This window comes from Urocitellus parryii, chromosome 6, assembly GCF_045843805.1.
Source record: "Urocitellus parryii isolate mUroPar1 chromosome 6, mUroPar1.hap1, whole genome shotgun sequence".
NCBI lineage: Eukaryota > Metazoa > Chordata > Mammalia > Rodentia > Sciuridae > Urocitellus > Urocitellus parryii.
This window is the reverse complement of record NC_135536.1, coordinates 12,761,183-12,775,558: the sequence shown is the minus strand read 5'-3', so window position 1 is coordinate 12,775,558 and position 14,376 is coordinate 12,761,183. Positions and strand designations below refer to the sequence as shown.

The window sequence follows — 14,376 nt, the reverse complement described above, 5'->3', positions numbered from 1 at the left end:
CCCGGGACCTGACGTCCCGCATCGGGATCCTCAGTCCAGCAGGTGCTGCCCGCTCCAGAGCACTGGTGCCCCCGTGGCTGCAGAAACAGCTGGTGCTGGGGTAGTGGAGAGATAAGAGGCAGGGAGGTGGGGGACCAGCCAGCTTCCCGAGTGGCTGCAGAGTTGGCTGACCGTGCCCGCCCCGTACCTCCCTCCCCGTCTCATCACCGTGGGTCCTGGGAACTGTCTGGGGCACAGGCAACTTCCAGGGGCCTTCTGGGGCTGATGGTAGTCTGAGAGTCTCCCAGCAGCCTGCTGGGACAGGGTGCTCCAAGACCTCTTTATCCATCTGCTGCACCAACTCAGCCTCAGGGCATCTCTCCAGCCTCCAGAAGTCACACCAGTGGCAGGGGAAGTGGAGGACAGACAGCTGTGCTCGTTCCAGTGCGAGAGGCAGTTACCTGATGTGCCCGCAGAGAAGTTCTTGAGCGAGGGTCTCTGGACCACCGTATAGGACTCGCCCACCACGAACACCTTGTAGAGCACGGCGTTGTGGTTGATGAAGTTCTGGACCACACAGGGTGGCTGGATGGCACTCAGGCCCTCCTGGTTGAACACGATGGCCATCTGGGGAGACAGGGGACACGGGCTGCATCAGAGCCCACCACCCTCCTGCCTTCAACACAACAGCACATTACCAGCAGCATTCCCTATCCTGAGCCAGGGACACATGTGAGTGGAGATGGCTACGAGAAGAGCGCCTGCATCAGTCACCTCTGCTGCGGGAGTTGGAGTCCAGCACGCACCGGGCCACCACGTAGGGGTGAACAGCTGGTGCACTGCACAACTCCTGAGAGCATTCCTCACAGTGCCAGGGAGTGGGGCCCCTAGGTCTTATGCTACTCAATCCTTCTGACATCTGGGGGCTCTTCCACAAAGATCCAGGATGGGGGGCGGGACACTAGGCTGTGGATATGAACCTGAGGACCTGGTCCAAGCTGTTCCTGCTGAACACTCACTGCAAGCCCCTATTCTAACACCCATGTGAGTCACCTGGTGTCACCCTCGCGTCACCACCCTCTGTCATCGATAAGACAGCAGGGTTGGTGACCTGCTGGAGGATGACAGCCTGGAATAGAATCAGGTGTGCCCAGCATGGGCCTCGCTTCTTACGCAGGGGCCATATAGGTGTCACAAACGGGCATGTCTAGCTCCCGGTGCCGTCCTCTGGGCCATCGTGCTGGTTGGGGACGTGGGGTGGGACTGAGGGTAGAGGGGCTGCAGACATCCTCTCGGCTCTGACGGAGGCTGGGTCTGTAGTGGCCTAGGGGGTCTGTCTGCTCTAAGGACCATGGGGCCCACTGGAGCCAGCCACTGTGCTAGGTCACGGCTAATCCCTCCACCCACAGGCCCCAGGAGGAGCACAGGGCCCGGACAGCTGGCCGCCTCAACAGCTGCCAACCCTGCATGCCTGGTGCTCAGCTGGGCAGGACAGAGCAGAAATCCAGGCCAGCGGGGGAACCAGTGCAGTGTGTGCAGGGGTGGGCCAGGATATCCCCTTCGCTTCCAGCAACAGTGATGGGGCCAGGCAGCCCCGGAACCAGCTGGGCCCAAGGCCCCCAGCACTTCCCAGGTGGGCCTGGGCAGGGCCTTCACCCTCTGTAAGCTAAACACCCAGAAGTCCTGTGAACACCAACTCAACCTTGGCCCAACCAGCTGGACACCCTGACCTATGGGAGGCGTGTGCCCACTCTGTGGAGGGCACCCACACCCAAGGGAGCGACCCTCTGAGGCCAACAGGCCCCAGGCACCAAGTCCCACAGCACACATAGGTCTCCAAATGCTGACAACAGGTGGACACTACTGCCGTGGGTCGGGAGAGCACTGGGGATGGGGGCGGGGCAGAAGGTGTGCGAACTTCCCTGGGGGTGAGGACCCACACTGGGGGTGAGGCTCGTGCAACCCCTCAGAGCCTGCCAAGAGGAGCCCACCTGGATGCAGACCTTCCCTGGGTCCTGGTTCCACACCAGCTTTCAAACAGTTCCCTTGGGTCAGGTCACAGCGGGCCCCACAGTAACCCGTGTCCTTCACAGTCACTGGGAAGTCCCCATGCATAAACGCAGGTCAGACACTCAGAGGCAGGGTCATTTGCCAGCACCTCAGAGCTGGCAGAGCCATCCAGCAGTGACGGGTTCCCAAGGCTGCAGTCCCCACGTGGCCTGGAGCTCCATGTGGCTGCTCCCTGCCCAGGGGCCTTCCCTGGCATGGACCGGTCTACCCACACCGTTGGCACTCAGGGGTGCACCAAGACACGAGGACCTGCCAACAGAGGGCCTCTGTGGTGACCACGGGCAGACGGTGGCCAGGAAGCTGCCCTGGCAATGAGGGAAGCAGGCACAGGGGCATCCTCTGGCTGCCCTCTCCCTGGCTGCGGCCATGCAGATGCCCAGGCAGGACAAGCACGGGAAGGCAGTGCCCAAGGAGGCTCCCGCTGACCTTTGCAGCAGGCCAAGATCTCCTTCCCACGGGCAGGGCCGCCCCTCGCAGCACACCCCCTGCTGACACTGTTTATAGACATTTCCCCTAAATATCTCCCAGGGACAAGGAGCACGATATAAATCTAGAAAAGGTCGCTGCTGCCGGCTTCTGTTTTTAGTCTCCCCTGGTGGGGGATGTTCTGATGCAGGGCTGCGGGGGACAGGTCTTCCCTACAGGGCCCACTCTGCATGCCAGGGCAACTGCCTAATGGGAGGCCCAAACTGGGTTGTGCCCAGGGCCTGAAGATGAGATCCCCTGTGGTTCCTGAGGGCGGGAAGGGCAGCAGAGACCTCGGGGCCCTGTCCACTGCCTGCTTCTCTCACCCCCAAGTGCTTACAGCTCATGGCCACCCATGTCCCACAGGTGCAGTCTCCCTAAGGACTCACTGTCTCCCACAGGGTGGGGTGGAGCCTAGGCACCTGTTCCCTGGCACCTGCAGGAGGGTCAGACACACGTGCACAGGGAAGGATGGACAGGTGGGCAAGCGGGGCACAGCTAGCCAGCGGGTGTGGCCCTCCTCCTCAGCGCCTGGTGGGCAGAGATAGCCTTCCCAGCCTAGTGCCTGGCACTCTGGGCCAGACAACATGCAGCCAGGGACAGGTCAGGCTGGGTGTGACTTCTCTGGGCTCCCCTAGGGACCACATGCCCCTCCATCCATGAATTGAAGCCCTGAGCCCAGCATGAGGGTGTCTGGAGGCAGTCAGGTTTGGGTGAGGTTGGTGGGACCCTCACCTTGAGATGAGCACCCTCTGGGCACGCTCTGCTCACGCGACGGCACACACGCTATGTATAGGCCACATGTGACACTGAGAAGCCAGGAGCAGCCTTACAGAACCCAGTTCTGCACCACCCTCATCTGGGACCCGCAGCTCCAGAACTATGAGAGTCAGCGTCTACTGCTCAAGCCACCAGTGTGTGTGGCATTCTGTCATGGCAGCCCCAGCACCGTCCCAGCCTCAGGGACAGGAGCAGCGAGAGAGGCTGGAGATGGGCTGCGAGGCTGCCACATTTTGTTTCCTCTACTCAAGTCCAGGGAGCCGGGGTGGGAGCTACACACCAAGAGGCTGTGCCCGGGAGCTTGGCAGGGTCCCAGCAAGACCCACTGGGGTGACAGGGCAGGGGTGGCAGGTGCAGGGAGGCAGGGACAGGGACAATCAAGACTTCCACTCACCTCATGAGAATTGGTGCCATGAGCCACTCTGGTCTTGCAGACTGCGGGTTGGAGAGAGGAAAGCAGAGAGGGATCAGTGAGTCCTGATGTCTGACTGGCGGACACAGGGCATCTCCCCAGAGGACCCCCTCAAAAATCCTGCAGCCACAAGGGGAACAGGGCAGTGCTGCAGTTGGGGTAACGTGGGCAGATGCCACCAGCCCAGGCAGGACCCGTGCAGTGGTGGCGTGGAGGCGCCTGGGGCTGTGCCCTCCGCAGGCAAAGCCTGGGCCACCCTCAGCAATTCCAACCCTGCGGGCCTAGAACACCCACCCTGCCCGTGGCCATGCGGCCGAGCACGTGGCTACGTACTGAAGGGGAAGGCCAGGCCGTTCTTCTCCAGGAGCCTCACGGTGTCGTCCCCGCACAGGCTGGTGAGCTCCATGAAGGGCGGCGAGCAGATCCTGTCATCTAGGTCACAGCGGGAGGGGAGGTCAGCGCCTCCTCCAGGGCCGTCCTGGACCCTGCCCACCTCCAGCCCTGAGGGTCCCAAGCTCTATGGTCCCCTGTGTGGCGCGAGGGGTATGTGTGACAAGAGCAGCATATTCTTCAACTACATTTCCCAGCAATATTCTGTAATTATAAAATTCTTACATTTTATAATTACAGAATATACAGTTTTCTTCAGAAAACCTGAAGCACACAGTAAAGAAAAACACACATGTCGCTTCCACCTTTGCCACCCCTCCAGCATAGTCCCCTTCCTCCAAAAGACTGCAAGCCCCCAGGAGGTGGGCCCACTCCATACCTCTGGCACAGGGCTGGGAAAGGCTGCACATAGGCAGGGCAGGTTGCCCTCCCCCCCCCCAAACTTGGGAGCCAAACCCAGAACAAAGCAGCTGAGAGCCGTCCCCAGAGCTGTCCACTCCCTGGCTGGCCAGGTCAGCACACTGGGGCACGAGAGCCAGCCTTGTTAACCTCAGCAGCAATGCAAGAGCTGCACAGGGAGCTCAGAAGAGCTTCTCGCCTCCCTGGGCATCCCACCCCACCAGGGCAAGTCTGGACTCCAGACAGGAGCTCCTCTGGGGGCCCTGGGAGGGCAGCTGGGAGTCCACGTTTGCCAGGCCCCTGGAGGGGTGGCGAGCCCCGAGCAGTGCTCATTCCATCCTGAAGCTGCTGTGACAGCGTGTGGAGCACGGGTCAAGAACCAGAGGCCCAGGGTGGTTGTTGCCCAAGGTCATAGGACAGTCAACCAAAGAGCCAGGGCAAGGAGCCAGGTCTACCCAGCAGCCTGGAAGAAGAGAAGTCAGGAAAATCAAGCTGAGGATATGGGGGGTCCTGGTGCTCGCTGCAGGCTGTGACCCACACCGGCCTCATCTGCCCTCCCCCAGCATGAAGGATGGGAGGACTGGCAGGAGGCTCAGGATCAGAGGCACAGAGCCACTGCCGCTCTGCTGTGGGGGCGTGATGCTGAGGTCCCAGTAAACTGCAGGATCTGCAAGGAGCAGGCACGAGACAGGAGCTTGTCAGGCTCCCACAGTGACCCCAACTGTCACACACCACTGCTGATTGCTGACCTGGGCCCACCCACCGCACTTGTTCCACGTGGCTACACTGCAACTCGTTCATCCTCAAAGAGCCTTTGAGGACGCACCACCATCACTCCCACTTTCCATTTGAGGGAGTGGGCACCATGGAGACGCTCCCGGTGTGGAGCTAACAGTGAGCAAGAGGGACAGCCTGGGCTGGGGCTCAGTGGTAGAGCGCTCGTCTAGCACATGTGAGGCGCTGGGCTCGATCCTCAGCACCACATAAAAATAAGTAAATAGAAACAAAGGCATTATGTACACTGCAACTAAAAACAAACAAACCAAAAAGAGGAACGGCCTAGGGCACACTGGGTGGTTTGGCTCCAGGTCCAGTCTAGTGACCATGGCTGCGGGCTCAGGGTGTCCCTAACAGCATCTCCTCTGCTCGGTGGCAGTACTGAGACAGCAGCAGCTTCAGCAATGGGAAGCAGGAAGGCGACCCCTGCAGTCCAGCCACCCACTGTGCGGAGTCCCACTTTCCACAGGGTCAGCTGCCTGTGGCCATCTACAGAGCACTGAGCTTTAAACCGCACCTGGCGAGCAGGGTGATGAGCAGGGTGACAAGCAGGGTGAGGGGCTCTCCAGCCTGCACCACCCACGTCACAGCCCGACTCATTCCTGCGTCCAGCACGACACCACAGTCACCACCTCAGTTACCAGATCAGCTGTCCTAGAACACAGGCTTGCGCTCAAGGAACCTTTGCTTTACTTAATACTGGCCCCAAAGTGCAAGAGCAGGGATGCTGGAATTGTCCTATTTTGTTATGAGATTGTCGCCTAATTTACGAACTTTTTTTTCAGCGCTGGGGATCCACCGGGACTCACACGTGCAAGTGATAGGCAAGTGCTGTATCACTAAGCCACACCCCCCCATAAATTAAACTTTATCATGTGATGTAGTATTGGGAAAACACAGTAAGTGTAGGGCTTGGCACTAGCTGAAGTTCCAGGCTTCCACTGGGAGTCTTAGAACATACCCCCCTGGGATAAGGGACAAAAGCATAACACATAATCTCAATGATGTAGAAAGCATCTCACAAGATCTAATATCTTTTTACAGTACAAACACAACAACTAGAAAGAAGGGGATTTAATCATCCTAATAAAGAGCATCCTCAGAAACCCACGCTTTAAGATAACATCAAATCCACCACTGAAAGCCTGGGTATTTTCCCCCTAAGATTAGGAGCAAGGCAGGGATATTTGTTCTGGCCACTCCTCGTCAACACCTTGCTGCAGACTCTAGACAGGGCCACTAGACAAGAAAAACGAAATAAAAAACATCAAAATAGAAAGAAATAAAACTATGTCTGTTTGCAAATATTATGATATGGTACACAGAAAATCCCAACACACACACACACACACACACACACACACACACACACCCTCCCAACTCAGCTGGAGCTAATAATAACCAAGTTCACCAAGGCTGCAGGATACAAAAGCAACACAGGAAATACAACTGCATTTCTATACCCAACAATGAACACTCTAAATGTGATGTGAAGAAAATAATTTCATTTATAAAAACTTCACAACGAATAGAATATTTGAGAATAATTTAATAAGTACAAAACAAACTCTGAAAACTACAAAGTATCACTGAAGGAAATTAAAGAATGCTTCAATAAATGGAAAGACACACTAGGTTCATGAACAGAGTAAACATTATTAAGTTGGCAATGTTTTGATCTATAAACTCAACATGAAACACCAGCTTTTTTTTCAGGAATTAACAAGCTGACCCTAAAATTCACATTAAATGTAAGGGACCCAGAATAATCCAAACATCTTAAGAAGCACAAAGCTATAAGACTCACACTTTTTTTTTTCCCAAAACTTTCCATGGGGCTGGGGTGTAGCTCAGTGGGAGAGTGAGAGCCTGGCCTGCACAAGGCCTGGGGTTCAATCCTCAGCCCACAAAAACAAAGAAATAAGTGAAACTTTCTACAAAGCGAGTCATTGAGACAGTACAGTACAGGAGTAAGGCAGCCATGCAGATCCATGGAACAGAATGGAGAATCCGGATGAGAATTCATTCACCTGTGCTCAGTTGCAAAAGAACTTAATGAGGAAAAAATTTTCTTTTCAACGAATGGTGCTAGTACAACTTGTTACCCATTAGAAAAAGACTGAAATTGCGATCCTACCTCACATCACATACAAATTAATTAAAAATGGATCATGAACTAACTATAAGAGCTAAAACTACAAAACCCTTTGAAGAAAACATCTGTGTGAGTCTTCATGGTCTGAATTAGGCAATATCTTCTTAAATATGGCACTAAAAGCACAATCAAAGCCAAAATAGATCAACTGGATACCATCAAAATAAAAAACTTTCATGTTTCAAAAAGTACTATAAAGAAAGTGAAAAGACACCCGGAGAATGGGAGAAATATTCTCGAATCATATATTGGGTACAGGACTAGTATTCAAAACATATAAAGAACAAACAGTTAAAACTAAACAATAAAAAGTCAACCCAATTTTAAAATGGGAGGTTTCTGTTATTTTGTTTGTTTACTCATAGGTGGACACAATACCTTTTATGTGGTGCCAAGGATCGAACCCAGTGCCTCATGCATGCCAGGCGAGGGCTCTACCATTGAGCCATGATCCCAGCCCCTGGGCAAAGGTTTTGAGTACGACAGTTCTCAAAATAAGAAATAAAATGGGCAGTAAGTCCATGAAAAGATGCTCAACATCATTCACCATCAGGGATTCCTGTGTTGAGGATGTAGAAGATTCAAACTCTCATGTGTTGCCGGTGGCAATGTAAGTGACGTAGCCACTTCGGGAACAGTCTGGCAGGACCTTGGGCAGTTAAAAAGTTACCATGTGACCTGGCAACTCCACTCCTAGCAATGTGAATTATATCCATTAAAAAATTCATTTTTTAAAAGCCAGCAGTGCCACTTACTGAGTGCTCTCCAAGGGACAGTGAGCTAAATAATACCTTCCAACAAACCTGCAGAGTCTGTCCCCACTCCTGTCGAGTTCCCAGTGAAGTCAGCAAAGAGACACTCCCCCCAGAGATGATGAAGGTATATTCCCCCCAGAGGTGATGCACAGGGACACTCCCCCAAGAGGTGACTGGTTCAGAAGAATTGCAAGGACAAGATACTCCCAACGAACATGTGGCGTCAGCACTAGTCTCTTATTAGACATATGGTTTGCAAATATCTTCCCATTCTATGAGTTGTCATTTTCCTTCCTTTATAGTTCTCCTTGATGCACAAAAGTTTCTTATGCTTCAGACACACCCAGCTCTCTGAAATCCTGTGTATAAGATGGCAGTCCCGGTGGTAGCAGGGGCCAAGTGGGCCAGACAGAGGGGCACAACCACAGAGTCACGTTCTTATTTGTCTATCCTGATTCGTAGCTGGCTATCCACACCACCGGCTGCATGCCTGACTGACTCTGGGGAGGGGTGGGCTGGAGCTGAGCCTGGCCCAATCCCACAGCCAGATGAGACCCGTGTGTCAAGCTGAGGCCCAGGGAACCAATCTTAGGTGAAGGCAGCCCAGATCCTGCAGAGTTGAGGCAGGGGAGGATCTGTCCCTTACTGGGCTGTAGACCACTTGGAACTGCTGGTACCAACAACATCTGTGCTGCCTGAGCCAGTTTCTGGCCACCTATAGCCCACCAGACCTGCCTGTGAAATCACTATGGACTTGGACACTACCCACTGTTCTTATTTGATTTCAACGACCATTCACCGCCACCACCAACAAAAACGCACTGAGCGCTTCCTGAACTCTGAGCTGTGACAGTGTGTGATTGTGGACACACCCCCTGCACGGAGCTCACTCCAGCCCAAGGGGCCGGGAAATGACCCACACAGAGGAGTGGTACAGCTGGGAGGGGAAGCATGGGGTACATGAGGGAAGCGCCCCACGAGGCCTCGCTAAGCAGGGGCGGGGGAGGGCAGCCCAGAGGCCATGTGGCTGGGGGCCCAGCATGCCTCCGTCACCTCATGCAGCCTGGATCCCAGCCCTGTGGTCAGTCCAGCAGGTGGGCACAGCGGCCACCCAGCTCAGGGCAGGCTGGAGAGGGAACCAGGCCCTGCAGCATGGGGCAGGGGTACACAACCACCTCGTGCTAGCTGACACATAGCAGTGCCCACGTGAGGGACGGGGACAGCAGAAGCTCCTCTGCTTACCCATGGGAAGCTCAGGGCAGCCCCGCCAGCAGCCCTTCGCCCACATGGAAACGGGCAGATGCTCTGGTAAGTGAGCCTGGGAGCCCGTGAGGCTATTTCTGGTCCCCGGGAAGCCACTGCTGCTGCTGTTGATCTGTCATCTTTATTTCTGGGTGGGGGCTGCGAGGAGGCTACTTTGGCTGCAGGTTGGGCTGCTTCTCCTGAGCACTGCTCCCTCAGCCCCGGGAGAAGCTGCAGCGTCTTCCCTCTCCGCCCCTCGGATCAGAGCCTGTGGAGCTGGAGGGCCCTTGGAGAGGGGCAAGCCCAACCATAGGTCACGATCCAGCCAGGGGGAGGGAAAGGGGTTCAAGGCCACCCAAGTTCCTGGTGGGGCCAGGGCCAGCACTGGCATCGGGGCACACAGTTCTGCCCTGCCCACTCTGCAGGTGACCTTTTTCTCATGATGCTGGCAGCCTCCACAGCACTAGCAAGAAAACAAGAGGACCAATGACAACATCTGGACACAGCAGGACAACGGGGGCAGCTCTGAAGCCAGCCTCCCTGACCCTGGGACAACCAATCACAACCAAAGCTTTGGCAAATGACTCCACAGCACTGAGTCTCGCACCCTACAGTGGGGTAGGCTGCTGGGGAAGCCCAGGAGAGCAGGCAGTCAGGACAGTGTCCACGTCGGGTTTCCTGGGCCCGCCACACACCCAGGTGCTGAGGGCCGCACCCTTGAGAGCCTCGTCCTCATCCTCACTTGCTGGTTTTCTGAACAAGTCAATTTCCTTCTCAGTTCTGTTTTTACTGTCACCTATTTTTCTGGTGGCTCTGCCTCTCCCGGCCACTTGACCGGCAACGCTTCCCCCTAATGACAGACAAGTTTTCTCCATCTCAGGGCTGACGAGGCTGTGGGCTTGCGCTGAATCACTTCCATAGCCGAGTTCCCAGAAGTGAGTTCCAGGGTCCACGGGAATCAGCATGTCAGTGGTTCTTGCCATACTGTGTCCCAAAAGAACAGAAGGGCTATGCTGTGATGCCAGTAACCACCTGTTGTGCCCAATGCCTTCCTCAGCCCTGGCTGATCTCATGTTCAGAAATCTGGGAAGGTCCTTTACAGAGGGAAGGGGGTGGGCAGCATGATGAACAAGCCCATCCCCCTACGTATGGTCATCTGGGGCCAGCTGGGGGACCCCAGGCCAGGCAGGGAGCTCGGGGAAGGCAAGTGCTTAACAGTGAACAAAGTCCTGCACGCAGGCCCAGAGAGACCCAGGTGCACACTCTATGCTTCCCGGTCTTGGCATGCCTGTCAGCAGGCATGGGGCGAGCCAGTCCTGTCCACCTGTGGAGTGGCAGAAGTGTTGTGGAATCTGCAAAAGTCAGACAAAAAAGCATCCACTCTCGGGGTGACGGGCGAGTCCGGTGCTGCTGTTTGTGCACACCCTTCCCGAGGACACAGCAAGGGCGGCTCTGGGCTCCCAGGTGCACCCAGGAGTGAGGCCAGCAGGAGCAGAAGGACTCCCTGCAGGACAGGAGCAGGCAGGAGAGCCAGCCCAGGGTTCGGGCATCACTCCACCTGCACTGGAGACCCACGAGGGCACGGAGGTGGTGTCTGAATGGCCTGTGAGGGCACAGAATCTGCAGGAACCCTCCAGCCAAGGAGTTGCTGACCCACTGGGTAGGCCCAACAGAAGGCAGACCCATGAGGGCAGGGGCCTGGCCGAGCAAGCCCATGGCTGTTCCTCCAGCAAGGAGTGAAGAAATGAATGTACCAGACACCAGCCTGCGTCCCCACCTCCTGTCTGAAGGAGGACGTCCATGTCAACACACAGGTTCCCACGGGGTGCGGGGCAAGCTGGCAGGGTGCCTCAGACACGGCCCCTCACAGCCGGGCTCAGTTCTGCTTTATTGGGCCACTCCCATTCCCAGGGCCCTCTCTGTATGGCAGGAAGCAGTCTTATTCACAAGGGGGCAGTGAGGTCCCCATGGGGGCAGCAGACACCAGAATGGGGGTGGCGGGACCAGGGGAGGCAACAGGATCCAGGTTCTCATCAAATCCCTGAAAGCAAGAGCCGGAGCACACTCAGCCCTGCCTTTCAGCCCTGCCTTCCAGCCCTGGAGCCTGCGCGTGCTGGTCCCTCAGCCCTGCAGGCCCTTGCTGGCCTCTTTGTGGCCTAGGACACTCCTGCTTATTCCCTGACATGTGGGTCAGGACACTGTGCTCATCTGTACTCTGCACCCCTCTACGCCCAGTTTGTGGCAAGTGACTCATCTCTCCCTGTAGCCCGAGGGCCCCTTGCGGGCAGGGCCCAGCAGGCCCTCAGCATGCTGGGATTTTAACAGGATGCGTCCCTTCAAAAAAAGTAGGAACAACTGAATAGCAGAGGCATGACCCTTGTGTCTAAGGCCCAATAATAGTCCTGGATGAGATAAAATGGAAATAACATGTTTTGTTTTGTTTATTAAGACATCAAAAGTTCCCGGCCCTGAAATTGGCATGTCCTGGGGATGTGGGAAGGAGGAGCCTCTTGGAAACCACTGAAAATCTGCTGCAGCCCTGGGTTGGCTCCAGGAGCTGCAGACTGCCATCCCTGTGGCCCCTGTGGCTAAGCCAAAGCCCCTCAATAGCATGAAAGGCCCGAGGACTAAGTGCCAGGTCCCAAGCCTGGATCCACCGTATCATCCCGGTGGCCGCTTAACCACGGGGTCTCTCTCCCCACCTGCAGGAGGTTCAACAGCAGCACCCACAGGGGTTGCCGTGAAGAAGGCTGAGTGCACATCAGTCACCACCCTGAGCACGTGTGGCACACGGCAAGCCCAAGGCAAGACTTCACTGCTGTGACCAACTGGAGCTGGCTTGCCTCCCGTGCTCCCTGAGGTCCACCCTACAGCCCTCGGGACGAATGAGGGGCTGGGAGCTCCTCAGGGGCCGGCACCAGGAATAACCAAGGCTGTAGATTCTCTCTCAGGCGATCCCATGGAATAGGGACGACCAAAGGCCCTGACTGTGCCACCCAGGCACTGAGGAGCTCCCACACGGCTGGTGGGTTCTCAGGACCAAAGGCAGACAAGCCCTGGGGCACCCGGTCACTGCAGGCAGCTGGAGCAGCCATTCACCAGACAGGACTGGGCATTTCCACCACCCAGTTCACCAGAGCATCTGAGGTCTGAGACCTGGAGAGGTCACGTGAGGACTGGGGTGTCGGGAAGGCCAGGGCTGCTTCTGAGAGGTCTCCAACCATGTAGACCAGAGGTGACCTTATAAGCCTCGGGCCACAAAGGCTAGGCCAGGCCTATGTTCCCACCTCAGATCCAACCCAGACAGAGGGGAGGAAGCAGATTTCCTGAGTGTCCCTGGGCAAGTGTGGGAAGGAGCAGTCCAGTCTGAGGCTAAGCCACCTGCTCCACTCCTCCAGCCTCAGGCTCCAGGACGGGGGCCTGCCTGCACCGCCAGCCCTCCTCCCTACCAAATGCACCACATGAGCTACACTCAGGGTCTCAGTCAAGCTCCCACCTCTGGACATGGGCTCAGTGCTTGGCACCTGGTCACCCTGTCATAAATGTTTACTTGGCATCTGTCTCCCCAACACCCAGGAAGGCTCAGAAAGGGCAAGAGCTGTCCGCCTTGCTCACCGCTGTATGCCCAGGGCCAGGCACCCAGCTCAGAAGACAGCAGGCCTGCAGTGGTGGGATGGTGACCCTCTAGACCAGCATGACCAGGCCACAGGATGCTGCGTGTTTGGTGAGACGTCATTCTGGGCGTGCCTGAGTGAGACGGCATGGGAATCAGGAGACGGAGTAGAGCCTACTGGCCTCCCCCGTGTGCTGGGCCTCGTCCAGTCATTTGAAGGCCCAACTGGAAGGTGAGGTGGGTGAACGAGAATTCCTCTTGGCCTCTGCTTTCCAGCTAGGACCTAGGCTTCCCGGCCCCCAGGGTTCTGGACTTGGCTGGAACTTCACGACCCACTCTCCTGGATCTCTACTCTCTGGCTGGAAAATCCTGAGACTCTCAGTCTCCATAATCACAAGAGCCAATTTCCATTCCTTCAATTGTGAAGTGGACTCCAAATCCTGTCCCCTTGAGGGGGCTGGCCCAAGAGCCCCAGGGACAAGTAGAACACAGCCTCAGGAGGCAGGGCCAGAAGAGGAGCTCTTTCCTGGGACATATGCCCTGGGCCCCTGAGCCACCAAGCCAGCAGCCTGGCTGCTCGGTCCCTGCCCTGCTGAGCAGCGGCCTGTGAGACTGCAGTGCAGAGCGGCCTGGCGGAGCCCAGCCAAGCCCCAGGTTTGTGAGCAAAATAAACACCTGTTATTGTCTTAAGCCATTGTTTTGGCTTGCTCAGTGACAGACAAGCAGGACAGAGGCTTACAGAAACGACACGTGGGGGCACTATGCGGGCATGGCACACAGCGCAGGCGGGGCTCAATGTGAACCGCGACCAGACGGGCACAGGCAGCATGCTCCCTGCCAAATGCTGGAGGGCCTCAGCTCCCGGGGTCCTCACAGCAAACCACAGGTCCATTATATAACCTCCACTTGGCACATGAGCAAGCCGAGGCCTTCAAGATCAAAGCCACACGTGGCAGTGTTTGGGAAGAGAGCCTCACTCCTCGCCACCGATCGATCGTTCCCAGGAAGAACACTGAGCCTGGAAGGAGCTGAGGCTCCCCTCCCTGCCTCAGAGACTCAGGGACCCAGAGATGCCGGTGTCCAACCAGCCGTGCTGCTGGCCCCTACTCCTGGCTGCTCGCGGCTGCTGGGGTGAGTGCACCCTGAGAAGCCTCCTTCACCTCCCTAGGCCTCAGTTTCCCACTCTGTGAATGGGAGGGGCAGTCCTGGGTGGTTGAGGATCAGATGGGTTCAAGGGAAGCCAACGTGGAGTAGAGGACCTGTGGGATTCCTCCAGCCCCCTGTCAGTCACCATCATTACTGGGCTGGGGCTGGGGCTCAGTGGTAGAGCGCTCGCCTA

General features: G+C 56.4%; 1 protein-coding gene across 2 annotated transcripts in view; it reads right to left on the bottom strand.

The window, feature by feature from the left end:
* Window positions 1-14,376, bottom strand: part of Itpk1 (inositol-tetrakisphosphate 1-kinase) — a 134,893-nt gene that overhangs the window by 15,112 nt on the left and 105,405 nt on the right. For both annotated transcript variants that reach the window (XM_026394226.2, XM_026394227.2), the window contains exons 5-7: window positions 4,040-4,138; window positions 3,689-3,729; window positions 441-606 (exon numbers count right to left, since the gene is read on the bottom strand). In XM_026394226.2, coding sequence (XP_026250011.2) covers window positions 441-606; window positions 3,689-3,729; window positions 4,040-4,138 — 306 coding nt within the window. The remainder of the gene's footprint in view (window positions 1-440; window positions 607-3,688; window positions 3,730-4,039; window positions 4,139-14,376) is intronic.